At 31.3% G+C, this 17,474-nt stretch overlaps 1 protein-coding gene across 1 annotated transcript; it reads left to right on the top strand.

The window, feature by feature from the left end:
• The first annotated feature begins 1,157 nt into the window (after nucleotides 1-1,157).
• Nucleotides 1,158-2,538, top strand: LOC128995233 (gastrula zinc finger protein XlCGF8.2DB-like). Its single transcript, XM_054420178.1, is given in 1 exon segment — nucleotides 1,158-2,538. A coding segment is annotated over 1 exon segment (966 nt). The 5' UTR covers nucleotides 1,158-1,368; the 3' UTR covers nucleotides 2,335-2,538.
• The last annotated feature ends 14,936 nt before the right edge of the window (nucleotides 2,539-17,474 follow it).

Below are 17,474 nucleotides of genomic sequence, written 5' to 3'. Positions count from 1 at the left end.
CTAGAATTTAAATTATATTGCACTTTTTTGTTGTAGGTTGAGACAGAAAAGGAACCAAAAAAAAGAGATAATTATGATAAATTTATATAATGCAATAGAAGAATTCAGAGAAACAAGAGAAGAAGGAAATTAACTCAAGAGTATTGTAAAATACCTAACATGCATAGCAAGATTTGACTACAAGAAGATTCAATGTCAAATGAGAACAGTAGCCTATAATGTATCTGTTATACATTTAAGAAGTCCTTCAGCACAAGTTTACTACTTAAAATCCATTCAAACTCCTCTGATTTGTTTACTTTCTTGATTACGTAGCAGATTTACGTGATGAGTTTCACAGACATAAAACGTGCAAGACTAGATAAGTCAACTCACACTAAAAACTTTCCTCTCAAGTGTCTAATATGTGAGAAAATCTGTCCAACTCTATTTACCATGAAGGTTCATATGTTACATCACACTGGAGAACGCCCTTTTAAATGTTTGATATGTGAGAAAACCTTTTTACAACTAAACAATGTAAAGCGTCATTTGTTGGTACACATTAGGAAGTGTTCTTATAAGTGTAATGAATGTGGAAAATCCTTTATATCCAAAACCGATTTGGTGAAACATTCATTGGTTCATACGGGAGAGAGACCTTACAAGTGCTCTTCATGTGGAAAATCCTTTTCACAAATAGGCAATATGAAGACACATTCATTGGTTCATACAGGAGAGAGGTTCTATAAGTGCACTACATGTGGAAAATCCTTTGCAACAAGAGGCCATTTAAAGAGACATGCAATGGTTCATACTAAAGAGAGACCTTATAAGTGTACTTTATGTGGAAAATCCTTTATATCCAAAACCGATATGGTGAAACATTCATCGGTTCATACGGGAGAGAGACCTTACAAGTGCTCTTCGTGTGGAAAATCCTTTGCACAAATAGGCAATATGAAGACACATGCATTGGTTCATACAGGAGAGAGACCTTATACTTGCTCTACATGTGGAAAATCCTTTACATCGAAACGTGTGATGAAGAGTCATTTTTTGGTTCATACAGGTGAGAGGCCCTATAAGTGCACTTCATGTGGGAAATCCTTTACATCAAAAGTCTACTTAAAGACACATGCAATGGTTCATACAGGAGAGAGACCTTATAAGCCTTATAAGTGCACTACGTGTGGAAAATCCTTCGCATCAATATACCACCTAAAAAAACATGCAACGGTTCATACAAGAAAGAGGCCATATAAGTGCACTTCATGTGGAAAATTCTTTGCATCGAAAGAAAGTTTGAAGATACATGCATTGGTTCATACAGGAGTAAGGCCTTATACTTGTTCTACATGTGGAAAATCCTTTACAACGAAAAATGCGATGAAGAATCATTTTTTGGTTCATACAGGTGAGAGGCCCCATAAGTGCACTACATGTGGAAAATTCTTTGCATTAAAAGTACACTTGAAGACACATTCATTGGTTCATACAGGAGAGAGACCCTATAAGTGCGTTACATGTGACAAATCCTTTGCGTCTAAGAACAATATGACGAGACATTCATTGGTCCATACAGGAGAGAGACCTTTCAAGTGTTGTACATGTGAAAAATCATTTGCAACCAAATATGAAATGAAGCAACATTTATTGTTTCATACAGGAGACTGGCCCTATAATTGCACTACATGTTGTAAATCCTTTGCATCAAACCGCAACTTGAAGATGCATGCATTGTTTCATACAGGAGAGAGACCTTATAAGTGCACTACATGTGAAAAATCCTTTGTGCACAAGAGTCAAATGAAGAGACATTTATTGGTTCATACAGGAGAGAGGCCCTATAAGTGCACTACATGTGGGAAATCCTTTGCATTAAAAGACATATTGAAGAGACATTCATTGAATCATACAGGAGAGAGGCCCTATAATTGCACTACATGCGGAAAATCCTTTATATATAAATATAACTTGAAGAAACATTCATTGGTTCATACAGGAGAGAGACCTCATACTTGTTATAAATGTGGAAAGTCCTTTAAAGCGAAACGTGAGATGAAGAGACATTTATTGGTTCATACAGGATAGAGGTGGTATAAGTGCACTACATGTGGAAAATCCTTTACATCAAAAGGCTACTTGAAGACACATGCTATGGTTCATATAGTTGAGAGACCTTATAAGTGCACTACATGTGAAACATCCTTCGTCTCTAAGAGCAAAATGAAGAGACATTCATTGGTTCATACAAGAGAGACCTTACAAGTGCACTACATGTGGAAAGTCCTTTGCATCAAAAGACAAATTGAAGAGACATTCATTGAATTATACAGGAGAGGGACCCTATAATTGCACTACATGCGGAAAATCCTTTCCATCAAAAGACAAATTGAAGACACATGTATTAGTTCGTCCAGGAAAGAGGCCATATAAGTGCACTTCATTTGGAAAATCCTTTGAAACCAAATTTGAAATAAGGAGAAATTTATTGATTCATAATGGAGATATACCTTTAACATTTAAGTGTATTGCATGTTGAAAATAATCTGCATTTATAAGCTGTTTGAAGAATAATATAACATTTAATGAAACTATGCATTCATTCAATATACAGTAATCTATACTATTATATAAAAATCTAATGGTGTCTGTCTGTATGTGTATTACTAATAGGTGCAAAAACTACTGAACCAACTGGGCTGAAATTATACAAAAATATAGCTACCATACCAAGGACCATTATAGGACTATTCACATTTCGATACTGGCCGTAGGATTTGCTTCTTTGGCTTTACAAGTTCTGAGGTGAACATTTTAAAAGTAAATATTGATTGGTCTCCATGGCTGTGATGAGAACACTAACAATGTTTGTTTACATATTTTGCTTTGACATTTAAATGTAAACAAGAGGAACTGCTTAACTGCATATTTCACAATTTCAGACAGCTGATACAAAGAAATTAAATATAATATTTTCCATAACTATGAGATAGGTTTATTTTAATCTAACCTTTTATCATGGATTATTTATTCTAAAACTATGTCAATGATTATAGAGAAAAAAAGATTCTATAACCGTTGCTGTATCAACTCCGGCTCTGCTTTGGATTTTTTAAAGCGTCTAAGTTATGAAAATAATGTTATTGGTATGTTTTCATGGAAACAGTATTAAAATTACAAAGTATAGATGTTTTATATGAATTTGTAGGCTACTTTAAGTAAGTTCTAACTGCTTAACATGTGTTGGATTAACTTAACATAACTTGCACATCACATTGTTTTTTATGTGTATATTTAGGTAAATTAAGTTATTGTGTTTTGCTAAACCTATGCTTAAATTAAACTAAAGAATATCATCAATAACTAAATTGTACGTTGATTTTTGTTTTCTAAAATCTGTTGTATGTAACTATATTTAATTATCAAATGCTAATACAAAATACTCTTATTTTATCTTAACATAGCTTTCAGTTCACATTTACTTTATTTGATACATTTATTATTTGTGTTTTGCCACACCACTGATTAAATCAAACCAAGGAAACTATCATAAAACTAAGCAGTACACAGTGTTCTTTTGTTTCTAAAATCAATTAAATATCTGTTACTATGTTTACTTAATGGTAAGTGTGAAAATGTAAAGGCAATGGACGATGGAACTATTTAAAAAAACGAGTTTGTATATTAAGTTGTTTGTTGATATTTTTGTAGAGTAGAATCAGAGATGCAATGAAGCATATAGGTACTGTATTTGCTATTAAATTTTTTAGTCCTTGATGCTTTGATAATCATATTAGTTTTGTCTGCTGTCTTTAATGCTAAATTATTTGTTTAAAATTTTTTATAGTACCTATAGATATAGTTTCTTTAATATTTCAAAAAACTGTATTGATAAGGCACAGCAATATTTCTAAAGTTTATAACAGCTGACTTAGTTTTGCTAATGATTTATTGTGAGTGAAGAAACTGAAGATGGAAGGATTTGTGATTTAATATAAAGATAAAGAAGAGTGAAATTAAAAAAAAAATGTTCATTTAAATTTAATAGTTAGTATTTTTGCAACTTCAAAATTGAAATTTTATAATGTCAATAATAAATTAAAAGATATGTAAGATGAAGGTAAATCATGTATGTCAATGTTTTATTCTAAGATTTGGTAAGTTTTTCTCATATCAGCCTACACAAGATTTAAAATTAATCAAAACCAAAATGGTGGTATCCACTACTTACCAGATTTAAAAGTCATATAACTTAAACGTTTCTATTAAGGCTATAAAAGTTGAATTTTGTTTCTAAAAGCGTTGGCGGATGTGTAACTATTATATGCAACAAATGGAAAGATTAAAATGTTTCTATTTTGTGTCCTCTTCCCGTTGCAAAGCACGGGTACAACAGCTAGTCATTTAAATGAACTAAAAACTAAACTTAAACAGAATTAAGGTTGAATCAAAAGGCTACTTGAAGACACATGCATTAGTTCATACAGGAGAGAGACCTCATACTTGCACTACATGTGGAAAATCCTTTGCATCAAAAGGCTACTTTAAGAACCATGCAATGGTTCATACAGCAGAGAGACCTTATAAGTGTTCTACATGTGGAAATTCCTTCTTGACTAAGAGCAAAATGAAGAGACATTCATTGGTTCACACATAAAAGATACCTTACAAGTGCACTACACGTGGACAATTCTTTGCGTCTAACACCGTTATGAAGACAAATATTGCAAGGATTCATTCAAGAGAGAGACTTAAGTAAGTGCACTTCATTTGGAAAATCCTTTGAAACCAAATTTGAAATAAGGAGAAATTTATTGATTCATAATGGAGATATACCTTCGACATTTAAGTGTATTAAATGTTGAAAGTAATCTGCATTTATAAGCTGTTTGAAGAATCATATAACATTAAATAAAACCATACATTCATTCTATTTACTTGAACAAAATAAAGGTTTATGAAGGGGAAAAATGCTTGAAATCGTTTTTAAAAATTCATATTTTAACTAACACAAAATCTTTTGAACAAACTACAGTTTATTTTAGCAAAATATCGAAACAGAGTAAGCTTTTTTTTCATCTGGCACTTATGGTGTTATTTGTAAGCAATAAAAATTTATTTTTAATTGTATGTAAAACTATTCTTATGTGTGCAGGTGTCTTAAGTGTAACTGATTCTTATATAATTTGATTATTTTGGCAATTTAATAAAACATATGTCTTTGAATGGCTGCCATCTTTGACTTGGTTATCCGTTTGAGTTTAAACTTTAGCATTGTATTCTACTAATTCAAACCGTTAAAATGAACATTTTCAGTTACCCCCTATCTACCCTTAAAGGTGGATTATTTACTATATTATTATTTACTGTTTACTATTTAATATTTACTATTTATTATTATTTACTGTTTACTATTTAATATTTACTATTTATTATTATTTACTGTATAGGTAAAATAGTATATGCTAGTTGAGCTACGGGTGAGATGATCTGTGCCACCGAGTGTGAGCTGTTTTTTATACACCCTTTACACATATTTCTTGAATAATAAGATCTTTACATCATCCTCTCAAAGTTGCTTGGGTTCAATTATTGAGCTCATATAAATTATAATTCAAAAATCTAGAAATGGTAATAACGTTGTTACAGTAATCTATACTAATATTTAAAAATGAGATGGTGTGTGTTTGTATGTCTGTCTGTTACCCAATAACGCAAGAACCACTGTACCGATTGAGAAGATTAATTGAAGTCAGCTGTTAATACTAAAATTTGACAGTTGAAACAGCAGATGTTAAGAGGTACAGGTTCTGCTCCCATGAATATAAAGTTTTATGATTATAAGAATAGTTTAATTATGGTTTTTAAGAACATTATTTTAATGGAAACAGAACGATCATTACAATGTATAAATGGTTTTTTAATAATTTTGATATGGTAGCTTTTTGTTTAAAAATTTGAACTGATCAACAAATGTTTGGATTAGGATTTAATAGGTTTTAAAAACTAAGAGAAATATTTAGGGAGTTTTAAAAATTTTACTATTCGATATTTACACTTTAATTTGAGTTTGAATTTAATTTACAAACCAAATTTCAATTATACTTAATTTTATTCTGTCCAGTGGTAACTACTACTTATATTTTCTCTATAATCTACTTCACATTCGCCTTTTTGCATTTATTTACAGAAACCTCCTTAGTAGTTGTGTTTTACAACACTGCTTTAATTTCACCATAGAGAATATCACAAAAATAAGCTGCACGCAATTCACTTTTGTTTTAAGTCAATTAAATATCTGTAACGTAACTATGTTTCTTTACCTAATGTTTTAAGCTATGGAACAAGTTAAAATAATAACTGTTATGTACTATGTTGTTAAACTATATTTAAATATTTAAATTGGTGAAATCTGTGCCCTGATTAACAATAATAGTTAATAACTTAGTTAATTGTAATTAGTAATAGTTAGGCTTTGTAATAAAAGGTAATACAAGTTTTCCATTAGTTTATTTTTGCTCATTATTGTGATACATACACACTGATCTGCATGTAAAGATTGAACTTTGAAAAAATCTTAGTAGTATAGGGTGAAACATATAAATTATATGTGATATCAATATAAACTGTTTTTTGCTTTACTACAGTGCATGTGTTGATGTGATTATTTTTCCTTCTTTACTTTATATGTACGTTTTTTAACGAAATTAATGTTTAAGTAAGCTTATTATTTGAAAATTTCGAAAAGGAACATTATTTCCATACATGCATCAGCGCATCATATCATTCGTCTTATAAGTTAGCATAGCCTTAAAGAAAGATATTTTTCAAACTAAGAGTTTAAATTGAGCTATGTTCCTGAAACCAAAGGGGAATGTGTAACTATTTTATACAACAGGCTTAAAGATCATAGTTTTCGCTTCCGTGTCCTCTCCGTTGCGAAGCACGGGTACAGCAGCTAGTGTAGTATTAAAAAAGAAAGGGCCATGTGGCCCTAACTTTGCCTGAATAAATAACAATTTTTTGTTTAATTTAAAACATCTATTAATCTTAAAAATCTTCTATAAATCTTAGTTTTTTAATACATTAAGTCATTGGTAGAATATGAGCTTTATACAGACCCATGTCGGCTCACCTCCTGAATGTTTGATATAGAACATTTCTTTCTGTGAAACTCCCCCCTTTATTTTATACTTTTATAATTTATCTGAAAAAAAACAAATTATACGTCTAATAACACTAGTAATAATATATTTACACTTATACTGTTGAATCACACAAGACGTTAAATACATATGAAGGATGGTATAAGTGTAAATATATTATCACTAGTGTTATTCGACGTATAATTTGTTTGTTTTCTTCAGGTAATTTACTAACACGTACGATGCTGATCAAGAAGTTATTTATTTTATAATTTATTTCAATCTTTTCATATATATAATTTTATGCAAAAGTTAGAGTTAATCAGGTTTTGTTCCACTTAAATAAAGCTATTTTTATTCAATTTTAAGAATGGATAAAGAATATAATTTCGATATTTTCTACAGGATTTATACAAATGTTTTTTTGCATATAATATTTTCTTAAACAATAAGGTATATATAATCAAAACACTGTTTTACTAATATTTCTGAGCTCACCTTCCACACTCTTTTGTATCGTAAACGTCTACCTCAACAACCACTTTAAAATAAACTGATTAATTAATTTTACTAAATATTTCAGAATAGTAACATTTTTACAAGTATAACTTATTTCAACATAGATCACACGAGTGCATCAGAGGATGTATGAAGGCAAGGCTGAAGAGAAGTCAAAACATTTGCATGTCAAAGTTCTGTCACTTCATCTCATACCTTCGGTTGTCAATATCCAAGATATTCGAAATGTAATTTGCATATTAATCTTCTTATTGAATTTTGTATGAAGCATCAGTAAAAGAATTACAATGGATACTGTAAAGGACTCTTTACCCTATATTAAACTTTGAAGCTTGCGTTTGTGTATGCTTTATGTTTGTTTAGTGATCATTGAGTGCCTTAAGTTTGTATATAATATTATGATATGTATTTAAAATATACGTTTTATTTGCGTTGTTATGCGTGAGGACAATGAGTAAATTTCAAGGTTAAGGTTCACAAACTCCAGAAATTATTTTTTTAAATCATGTTTTAAGAGCTCAAAATGTCATGAACTGCTATGGATTTTAATGTAATAAGTAGAGCGTTTCACGAGCTACACAATTTTCCAACCCCAACATAAAGTCCCGACGACATGGGTTGCAGGGGTAGTCACAGTCAGATAGCAGGCACCTCACGTTCTTGCGTTGTCACCATGTTGCCACGCGCCACGAAACAACATTGTGGGTCCATTAATGCATTGTAAAGAACTGTGCATTGATAACCCAACCTAACCTAACCACAGTGGGTTTTGCCTAAAATGAAATGAAATGAAAAATATCTTTATTTGTCCTTAAAATCTCTAGCGCCAATCCAGTTCCATCTGACAGTATCAAGCTAGTTCTCGCAATAAGAAAAATGAATTTAAATTAATTTAATACATTTTAACTTATCAAGAAAAAAATTTAATCTTCATGTTAAAAGTGTTTTCATACATTGCTTCAATTTTCTCGTTGTTACGATTGCTACATCTCACCTATATTAACTAAATGAATGTGTTTTTTTATTGATACAAGATAAAAAACTTTAGTTATATGCCAACCACGACTTATTCAATTTTAATTTGTTAATTTACATGCATGTAGTAGATACAAAATAATAATGTTTATACAGGTTGTCTCGGAACTCTCTACCAATATTTTAGGGCATTGCTCCTGGGTAAGAAACATACCTAAATATCATATTTAAATTGTCCGGAAGTCCTTGGTTACTAACACAGCCGCCATTTTTTCAGTTATTAATTTTTTTCTAAAGAATGGTTAAACATACGAAATGGAAACTTTGCACAAACATTTATGACAACTAGACAAAGCTACCAAAAAATTATCACGATTTTTCAAATTCATAAAACAAAATGCCGGCCATTTAAAATTTTGTTTTTTAAATAACTCAAAAACCATTGATTTTACAGAAATTTTAAATGTAAAATTTTATTTGTACAGAAAATATATATTAATGAAAGACACTGCCTCTTATAATCTATATATTAATAGGCAAGCATGTTTCTTTAAAACCTTTTTTCTCAGCTCGTGTGCATCGTGGGGTAAATCTACGCATACCGTTAGAAAGCTATTTTCCTGTAGGTGTGCAGAATCCCTTTATAAATTTAAATAGGCTCAAAGATAAGCACAAAAAATGAGTTTAAAAATTTGAAAAAATTAACATGGATCTTATGCGTTGCCATGCTGGTGACGAAATAACAACGAAATATAAACAGAAAATCAAAACAAATGGAAGAAACTCCAATCACATGTTTTATTTACAGTGTGGGGTGAAAATAGAGAAGTGAGTAAGTTTACATTACATATTTTTGGTCGAGTTTCGACCACTGGATGACCTCTCGTACAGCATAAATAGCTGCGTACAAAATGATTGCTTTTGGAGTTGTACTATTAAACAAAAACTAAAAATAATAAATGTACTTATTTGAACGAAACTTCACATACATCGTCTTCATATAGCACTTACTAATATAATATATAATATAATAAACTGTTTCTAAACTACACCATCCCAAATATCACATAAACCTAAACAGCTCACAAAACTCCTGCCCTTGAATCATTCTCGAAAACGACTTGGTCAGACCCACCTCAATCCTTTGTTGAATATCTTCCTTGAACTTCCTCAGAAGCCACTCCACGATCTTCTCATATGTCCAGTTGAGAGGTCCAAAGTTGGTGATTTCCACGTCGTAGTCGTCCAGAGCCTCGATGTACCATAGGTCTAGCATGGTGCTACAAGAATCTTCCTCCTCGAAGACAAAGGTTACCTGGAGGTAAATGGAGTTTTTCTTCACCTTGAGTGTGATGTCTCCTGAAACGGCGATCTTCTCGAACTCAGCCTTGTATTTGTAGGACGTCTCCAGATGACGAAGACCGAAGTGGAGTCCTACGGTGACTGTCGTTAGAGTTGCGGTAAGTGTTGAGTTACCAGTTCTCTGAAAGGTGGAAAGGTCATTAACGTATCCATTTGTACCTGTCAAGCTGCCCTTGACAGTAAAGAACAACACCTTCTTCTGGAAGGAGGCTGAGAAATCGTCCACAGCGATGGAGTCGGCACCACCAGCAGTGACAAAATTGTTGATATCATCGAGTAATATGTCGAGCTTCTCGTCAATCGTGGATTCTGATAAAGTTGAGACTATGAAAGTGAAAAGGAGGAGTATCATCGTGTAATTGAGTTAAGGAAAGTAACGTAGGCCTTATCGTTGAATAAACGTGGTTAAGTTTGATGCTTGATACGAATGAGGAAAGTATATACCTCAAGTGGGGTTTAAGGTATTAGAAGGTAGAAAACACCAGTTTCCGAGAATTTAATTAAAAGTATTCAACCATTGTAAGTATCACTGCCTGATACAAAAGCAAACATGTAAAGAAAAATGTGGCGATGAAAAAAATGTAACAATGTTCAGTAGCCTATATTTAAAAATAATTAAAATTGATCTTGACCTAAGCACATATTTTTTATTTAATTTACTAATTTCAGGAAGAAACTACAGTAGGGGGTTTTTTTAGATTAACACTTAGTCTAAACCCTAAGTCTGTCCAAGGAAATAACCCAAATGTAGTATCATTTGCCCATCGTTATACATTTCAATGCAGTTCACAGTTGTTTGTTCCATTTATGATCATCTCTATACGTACATTTTTAAATGTTTTTTTTTCAAAACTACTAAAACAATCTTTTAGATGAATTATTCCAAACAAGATATATCTAAGCTTTTTCTAATTTCGCGGAGGCGAGTTTTCGCTTCAAATTACGATTGCCGATTTAACGGTCTTAAATTAAAACTCAGATTATCTCTTCAGAATTAATTAGTTACTCCAGAAAATGTTTACCTTGGAAAAATATTCTTTCTCAGTGGAATTGACTGTGAATATTTAACCGTCAGGTAAAATGTGAATTTGTAAAATTAACTTGTTGGAACCTAAATCAGGGAATGCTTTATATTTATCACTTACTGTATACCAAGCATTCTTTTATTGTTAATTCATCTCATGTTATTTTAGATAATCTGTATTTTTATTCAGTAAAGTTAATATAGAATTATTTGTAAGTCCTACAGCAAAATATTTGTTGTACACAAATTAAAGTACATTTTTTGAAAATATAGACTAGTAAATACATCTTTTGGGAAAATCTTAGTTTTCCAACTAACAGATTGTCAAGGTGGAAGTTTGTTCAAGCCTTAACCCAAAGTTTTTGGAAAAGATGGCAAAAAGAATACCTCTACACGTTGCAACAACGATGGAAATAGAGAAGTCCTCAACCTAACATCAAAATTGGAGATCTTGTCCTATTGCATGAACCAAACCAACCTCCTTTTCATTGAAAATGGGACGTGTCATTTCAACCCCCCCCCCCCCAGGGCAAGATGGGCTTGTACGAGTTGTAAGATTAACAACTTCAACAGGAACACTCTCCAGATCTATAACTAAAGTCTCCTCCCTCCCAATCAATGAGTAATGAAAGAAGATAGACTGTTAACCATCAGTTTATTGTAAATATGTTCATTTCAATACTCTCAATACTTGATTATTAGGTGAACCCCTCTTAGCGGTTCACGGGTGGGGGTATGTTCTGTAATATTCAGTATAGTTAACAACTTTGTTATAATAATGCTTTCTTCTATCTAAAAATAAATACAGATGGCATTGATTTTTAACTTGTTTTAATGTTTAAAACAACATATGTGAAATAATTTAATAGTAATTTGTTAGTTGAAAACATGAACATCAAGAAATGAAGATCCCTCTCTCTCTTTTGTACTAAAAAATGTAAAGTTTTGTGAAATCACTCAAAGTTTAATTGTTATTAAAACTACTTGTCAATTGTATCTCAGTGTTATAATTTGAAGAATCAAACTCCGCTTATCTTATAAATACAGTCCACTACACACGCTACCGAAATTCTATATGTTCTGTAATATTCAGTGTAAATTGTGATTTGTTATAATAATGCTTTCTTTCATCTAAAAATAAATACAGATGGCATTGATTTTTTACTTGATTTAATGTGTTAAAATCACATGTTGTTTTCAATTTTTTCATGTTGGGTAAGAATTTTTGGTACTTTCCTGTTAAAGGGAACATTCATTATTATCGATGATTTTTCTCTCGATATATCGATATTAACAAATTGAAACATATCAGCTGGCAACTACGATAAATTTTGTTCAGTATCAACAAACAATAATGAAATGAAACTGTTAAAAAAATAACCTAACATAACTAACCAAACTTGCTGTGTTACATTTAAAAATTCCGTGTTTAACTTGTTTTTCTGTTATCAAAAGGAATTTTTAAATAGTACAGCAAGTTTGGTTGGTTATGTTAGGTTAGCTTAGAACAGTTTCATTTCTTAATCCATATAATAGACTATTTTAGCCTAAACAAGATCAGTTGTCAATTTGTAATGGATCGGAAAACAAAAATATCGATATATCGAAAAAATCATCGATAATAATGAATGTTCCCTTTAACAGGAAAGTACCGAATTTTTTAATGTCTTTAGTTTATTATTTTTAAATCTGACAAACTTTCAAGTTATTCGTTCAAAATTATATTTAATATTTTTAAACTATTACTTTTCGTCTGACATCATTCATTACTACAACAGTAGCTTTAACGCCATGGGAAATCTGATGTATTATAATTTAGCACAATTAGAAAATAAAATTACCAAGTAAGGTGTGGTATTTTTCTAACTATTATGACAGTTTTTTTCATTCACATGAAATCTGTCTCCTTATTGTGATTTGTAATATTTGCCTACAAATTTCCTAACATTATTTCTGCTGCAGAATGATATTGAAGGGCTCGCACCCTATTTGCATGTCAAAGAGTTTCAACGCTTCACCTCTCCATTTGACGCTAACAATGTTATCTAACATTATTACAGTGTTTATTTTCATAAATGAAGTGTTACGCTCCTAGCCTCTTTCAAGTTGTTTTAAAACACGATTTTCAGGCGGCCATTATTATGTTACTGTATCTGTAGTTTACACATGATCAGCTGTTATTTGGACCTTTCAGCTGTAAGAAGCATGCTAGGTAGACCAGGCAAATTAGCCGGAAAAGAGGTGTAGCTCCTCAAAAACTGCGGGGAAGCTGGGAATCGTATTATCTGTTTTGGAGATCCTGAATAAGTTAAGAATAATTTGTCTACGGATTCTAAAGTCAGCTGAGTGTATAGGAGGAAAAAAACTAGGCCGATTTTGCTCACTTTTTTGTTTTTTGCTGATAACTCGAAAACAGTGCATCACACAAAGAAACATTTTATACTTATCTAAAAACCATTAAATTCCGCGTCGAATGACATTAAAATTGGTTCAGTAGTTCTGCCACAACATGTCGTCAAAGTTCAGTAATTGTAACCATAGATAAAACATACTCTTGTGTTGGTTAGTCTATGTTGTAACATTATCATCTTATTCTTGATGATTACAGCGTGTTCCGCCAGATGGCAGTGTATGCTATGGTTTTTGGTTAAAATTACTGAGCTTTGATGACCTGTTGTAGCAGAACGACTAAACCGACTTTAATGATTTTTACTTAATTCTACGTGCAATGTAATGTTCTTTAGAAAGGTATAAAACACTTCTTTGTGGGATGTACAGTTTTTGAGTTATAAGCGAAAAACTAAAAAATGAGCAAAATCTGCCTAGTTTTTTTTTTGCCTCCCATACATTTAGCTTACTTCAGAATCCGTCCCAAACTCATTTTTAACTTATTAAGGATATCCAGATCAGATTAAATCGATTTCCAGCTTTCCCCTAATTTTAAGGAGCTAAAGTCTAATTTGCCTGGGCTAAAGTAACATTTATGTTTTACATTGATTTCACCAATGTTAAGAACAATATAAAAATTACTATACCGGTATCTGATATGTTTAAACATGGTTCTTTGAAATCGTAAATTATTCCAGAATGTGATCAATATTTCTGGAAAATGTCATAAAATATGTTTTAATTCTACTTGATTGATGTGAGTTACAGTTTTAATTTTTGAAAGATTAGGAGAATCCGTACAGGAAATTTTGAAAATCTTTGAATTATTACTATTTGTATCCTATTTTGCCATCTCATATTTTCATACTTTCCAAATTTACCACATCATGATTACTCACGGTGACCAAATAATTATGTTTCGTACTAGTGTCAAACGCATTATTTAGCATGTAAAACTAATGGACTAGACATGTTGGATGCCAATGTCTCTTTTCTGGGATTGATAAATGAACCGTTACGGTAAATTCATTGACTAACCTTAATATATGTTATAATGTACAGTTCCTATCGATAAAAATATCCATTTGTTGCAGGCAACTTTTATTAGGCATTCTATAGTTCTTTGCACTGTAGGCAAGGTATAAAATACGTTGTTGTAGGACTTAAATAGACTGTTATACATTTGTTAGACATTAACTGAAAAATCTTAAATAACCTAACCTAAACATATACAAAATATTTTATTAATACAGATGATAATTTAGATTTTTATTCTTTTTGGCATTAGCCAATCTTATCTAAATACCCTCGCCGCAGCAAACCTGTCGATTAAGCAAATTTGCATTTTTTTAAATGAATGCTCAATTAAATTTATTTTAATAACATTAGGTTTGAAGAGTACCTAGGTTTGCTGCTACAAGGAAATTAATAAAGTCTGTTTTTAGTAAAATAGTATAAAATAAATAAATTTACCAAGTTTGATCAAAATATATCCATAAACAAGTAAACTACAACATTTATTAATATTCTCCATAAGAATAACATGAGAATTTAAGTAAATTTAAAATTTTTTGAACTTTCTCTGGTACTAATAGTTTACAAAAACACTTTGATATACTAAATTATTATTATTATTTTTTTGGCTCTTTGAAAGGTCTTGAGAGAAAGTGGGAAATGTTGTTTTTTTCTCGGCCACACACACACACACTTATACATATATAAAAATTTGAACGAATGGTGTTTTTGCCTCTAGGGACATCAAAATGAAAAAGTAAATCGGTCCTAGTCCTAGGTCTTACCATGCCACTTACGGTAATAGCTACTTGCCTACAGGGAAATGTGCTAAAATTACGAAAATTAACCAACTGAACCTTACCATAAAACAAAAATAATTCTAAGTAAACGGTTCCCTAACAAATATTTATTTTACACTTTGCCTCACCCATCTGTAGGCATATTATAGAAAACATAATATTCCCATTGATAATTTGGCATTATACTGAACGTTATTACTTCCTTTCATACTTTGCCTAAAAGCTTCAGACATTGTATGGCAAATTCTATGTAATGCTTGCATAGAGTTTGCGATTAACACAAATCTTCTCAACTCTTGTTGTATACTATTGTCTGTTGTTACACTGTTAAATGTTTAAGATATTCATCCTGTCTCATGTTTTCCTTGACAATTATTCGACAGTTCATATTATGATTTTCTGGCAAACTACTATTGATTTATCATTTGTACAGTTTATTTTAAATTAAAATAAATTTAACTCATCCTACGAATTAATTTCAGACATAATCTAAGAAGCAAACCTGTGTTGTACAAATTGTAAATAATTTTTTGTTTGAACAAAAAGAGTTTTATGTGTAGCACCCTTAGATCCAAATTAATCCTCCCGGATAAAAGCGTCAAGTTGATGAGGGTAGATTTTCACATAAACGGAATGTTCGATGGAACATTGCTTAGTTTAAGTTTTAAGTTAAAACTATATTTCCATTAAAGAATAAAATCTTTTAGCATGATATTTTTGTATAGGGAGTTTTGCATCGAGTTTATCAGCTTTTGATTGTTTATTTTATTTTGATTTTTTACCACACATTTTTGTTATGAATGTTTTTACGAACAACATACGAACCAGTTTTAGAGATAAACAAACTTTAGGCAAATAAAACTAATCGCCTAAAACTAATTTTAACACTATTTAATTAAGCTATCATCTCTCTGTTATTTATCCTATTTGCATTTTATTATTTATTTTATCACACTTTTAGCTTTTTTTACACTATTGCCATCAGTAATTCAAAATAGCACAGGTGTTTAAATTTCAAAGGCAGTAAGATTGATTATACCATTGATTATATCCCCCAAGTTCTCACGATTAATGCAATATTTACGGAGACCATTTTCAAATAACAAAATTAACAGTAGGTTCAATGCGGCAAACCTCTTCAAATCTAAGAGTATAAATATCAACTAAGGCTACAAGTAAATAATGACTATGGGTAAGGCTATCTTGGCACTTTCCCAAGCAAGATTTGTGTGTAAGATAAGAGTAAAAACATATTCTAATAAAGTAGTTTGTACTGTATCTAGTGGAGTCTGCTTGGTCAACTCGATTCACATACTAAAATACTCTGGACTCGTGTATTTTGTATCGATACTATTATAATAATAGAGTTGTCCTTACATAATAAAGATGCATTACAAACAATTATAGGTTTACAATAGGCATTTTCCGGTTTCAATACAAACCTTTTAAAATTCCCTCTTTCCAGGGGTAAAAAATATGTGGTAGAGCAAAATAAATATTGATTTGGTTTCTTTTGCATCAGAGATTAGGAGTTTGTTAGATTTATTACATTTCGTAACCCGAAATAATATAAACAAACAACAAATAATAACAAAACTACAAGAAACTGAGATTTTCTTAAAATGGATGTTCTTTATTGACTTTTGATAACAATCGTTTATTGTTTTACACCTTTCACACAATATCTATGGTTCTATTGGAATGTATTGAAGAGTATAAGAAACTCATCGCAGACCAATAAAATAAAAATAGATGTACACATCAGTAGCTGAATATGGCAATGCGGAAATAAGATCTTTCTCAAAAGTATGCCAAAACTGCAGAAAATGATTTTATAAGGAGGGGGAGAAGGCTTGCGGAAATTTTCACTCTTGTCTAAATAGGTGTTCCAAGCTGTATATTTGGAACCATTCCTTAATTTAACAACTTATGATTTTAAAAAGGTAATACCCACTGACTTGTGTTGGTTCTATGGAAAAACCTAAAAATGCAAATGGCTTAAATAACCCACAAAAAGTCAATGAACCCACTAACTTTTCTACTCTGTAGCCATATCGTGCAGCAGTGGCTAAGATACTAGAGGAAAATAAAACAAGAACACTAACCTCGGACGCTCTGTATGAAATGTATTGCTTGAAACCATCTTGGCAAATCTCCAGCTGTCCAGTATTTATGAAGGCCGGCTCGCCAAGCGAGGATGAGGTTAAACCGAGCGTTTCTGAGTAACTGTGCACAAGACCAACATTCATTTAGCCAACCTTC

Source organism: Macrosteles quadrilineatus, unplaced genomic scaffold, assembly GCF_028750875.1.
Source record: "Macrosteles quadrilineatus isolate MER2022 unplaced genomic scaffold, UCM_ALF_1.0 Scaffold_5__1_contigs__length_97177068, whole genome shotgun sequence".
Lineage (NCBI taxonomy): Eukaryota > Metazoa > Arthropoda > Insecta > Hemiptera > Cicadellidae > Macrosteles > Macrosteles quadrilineatus.
Note: the sequence above shows the minus strand (reverse complement) of the source record. Positions and strands in the feature narration are given on the sequence as shown.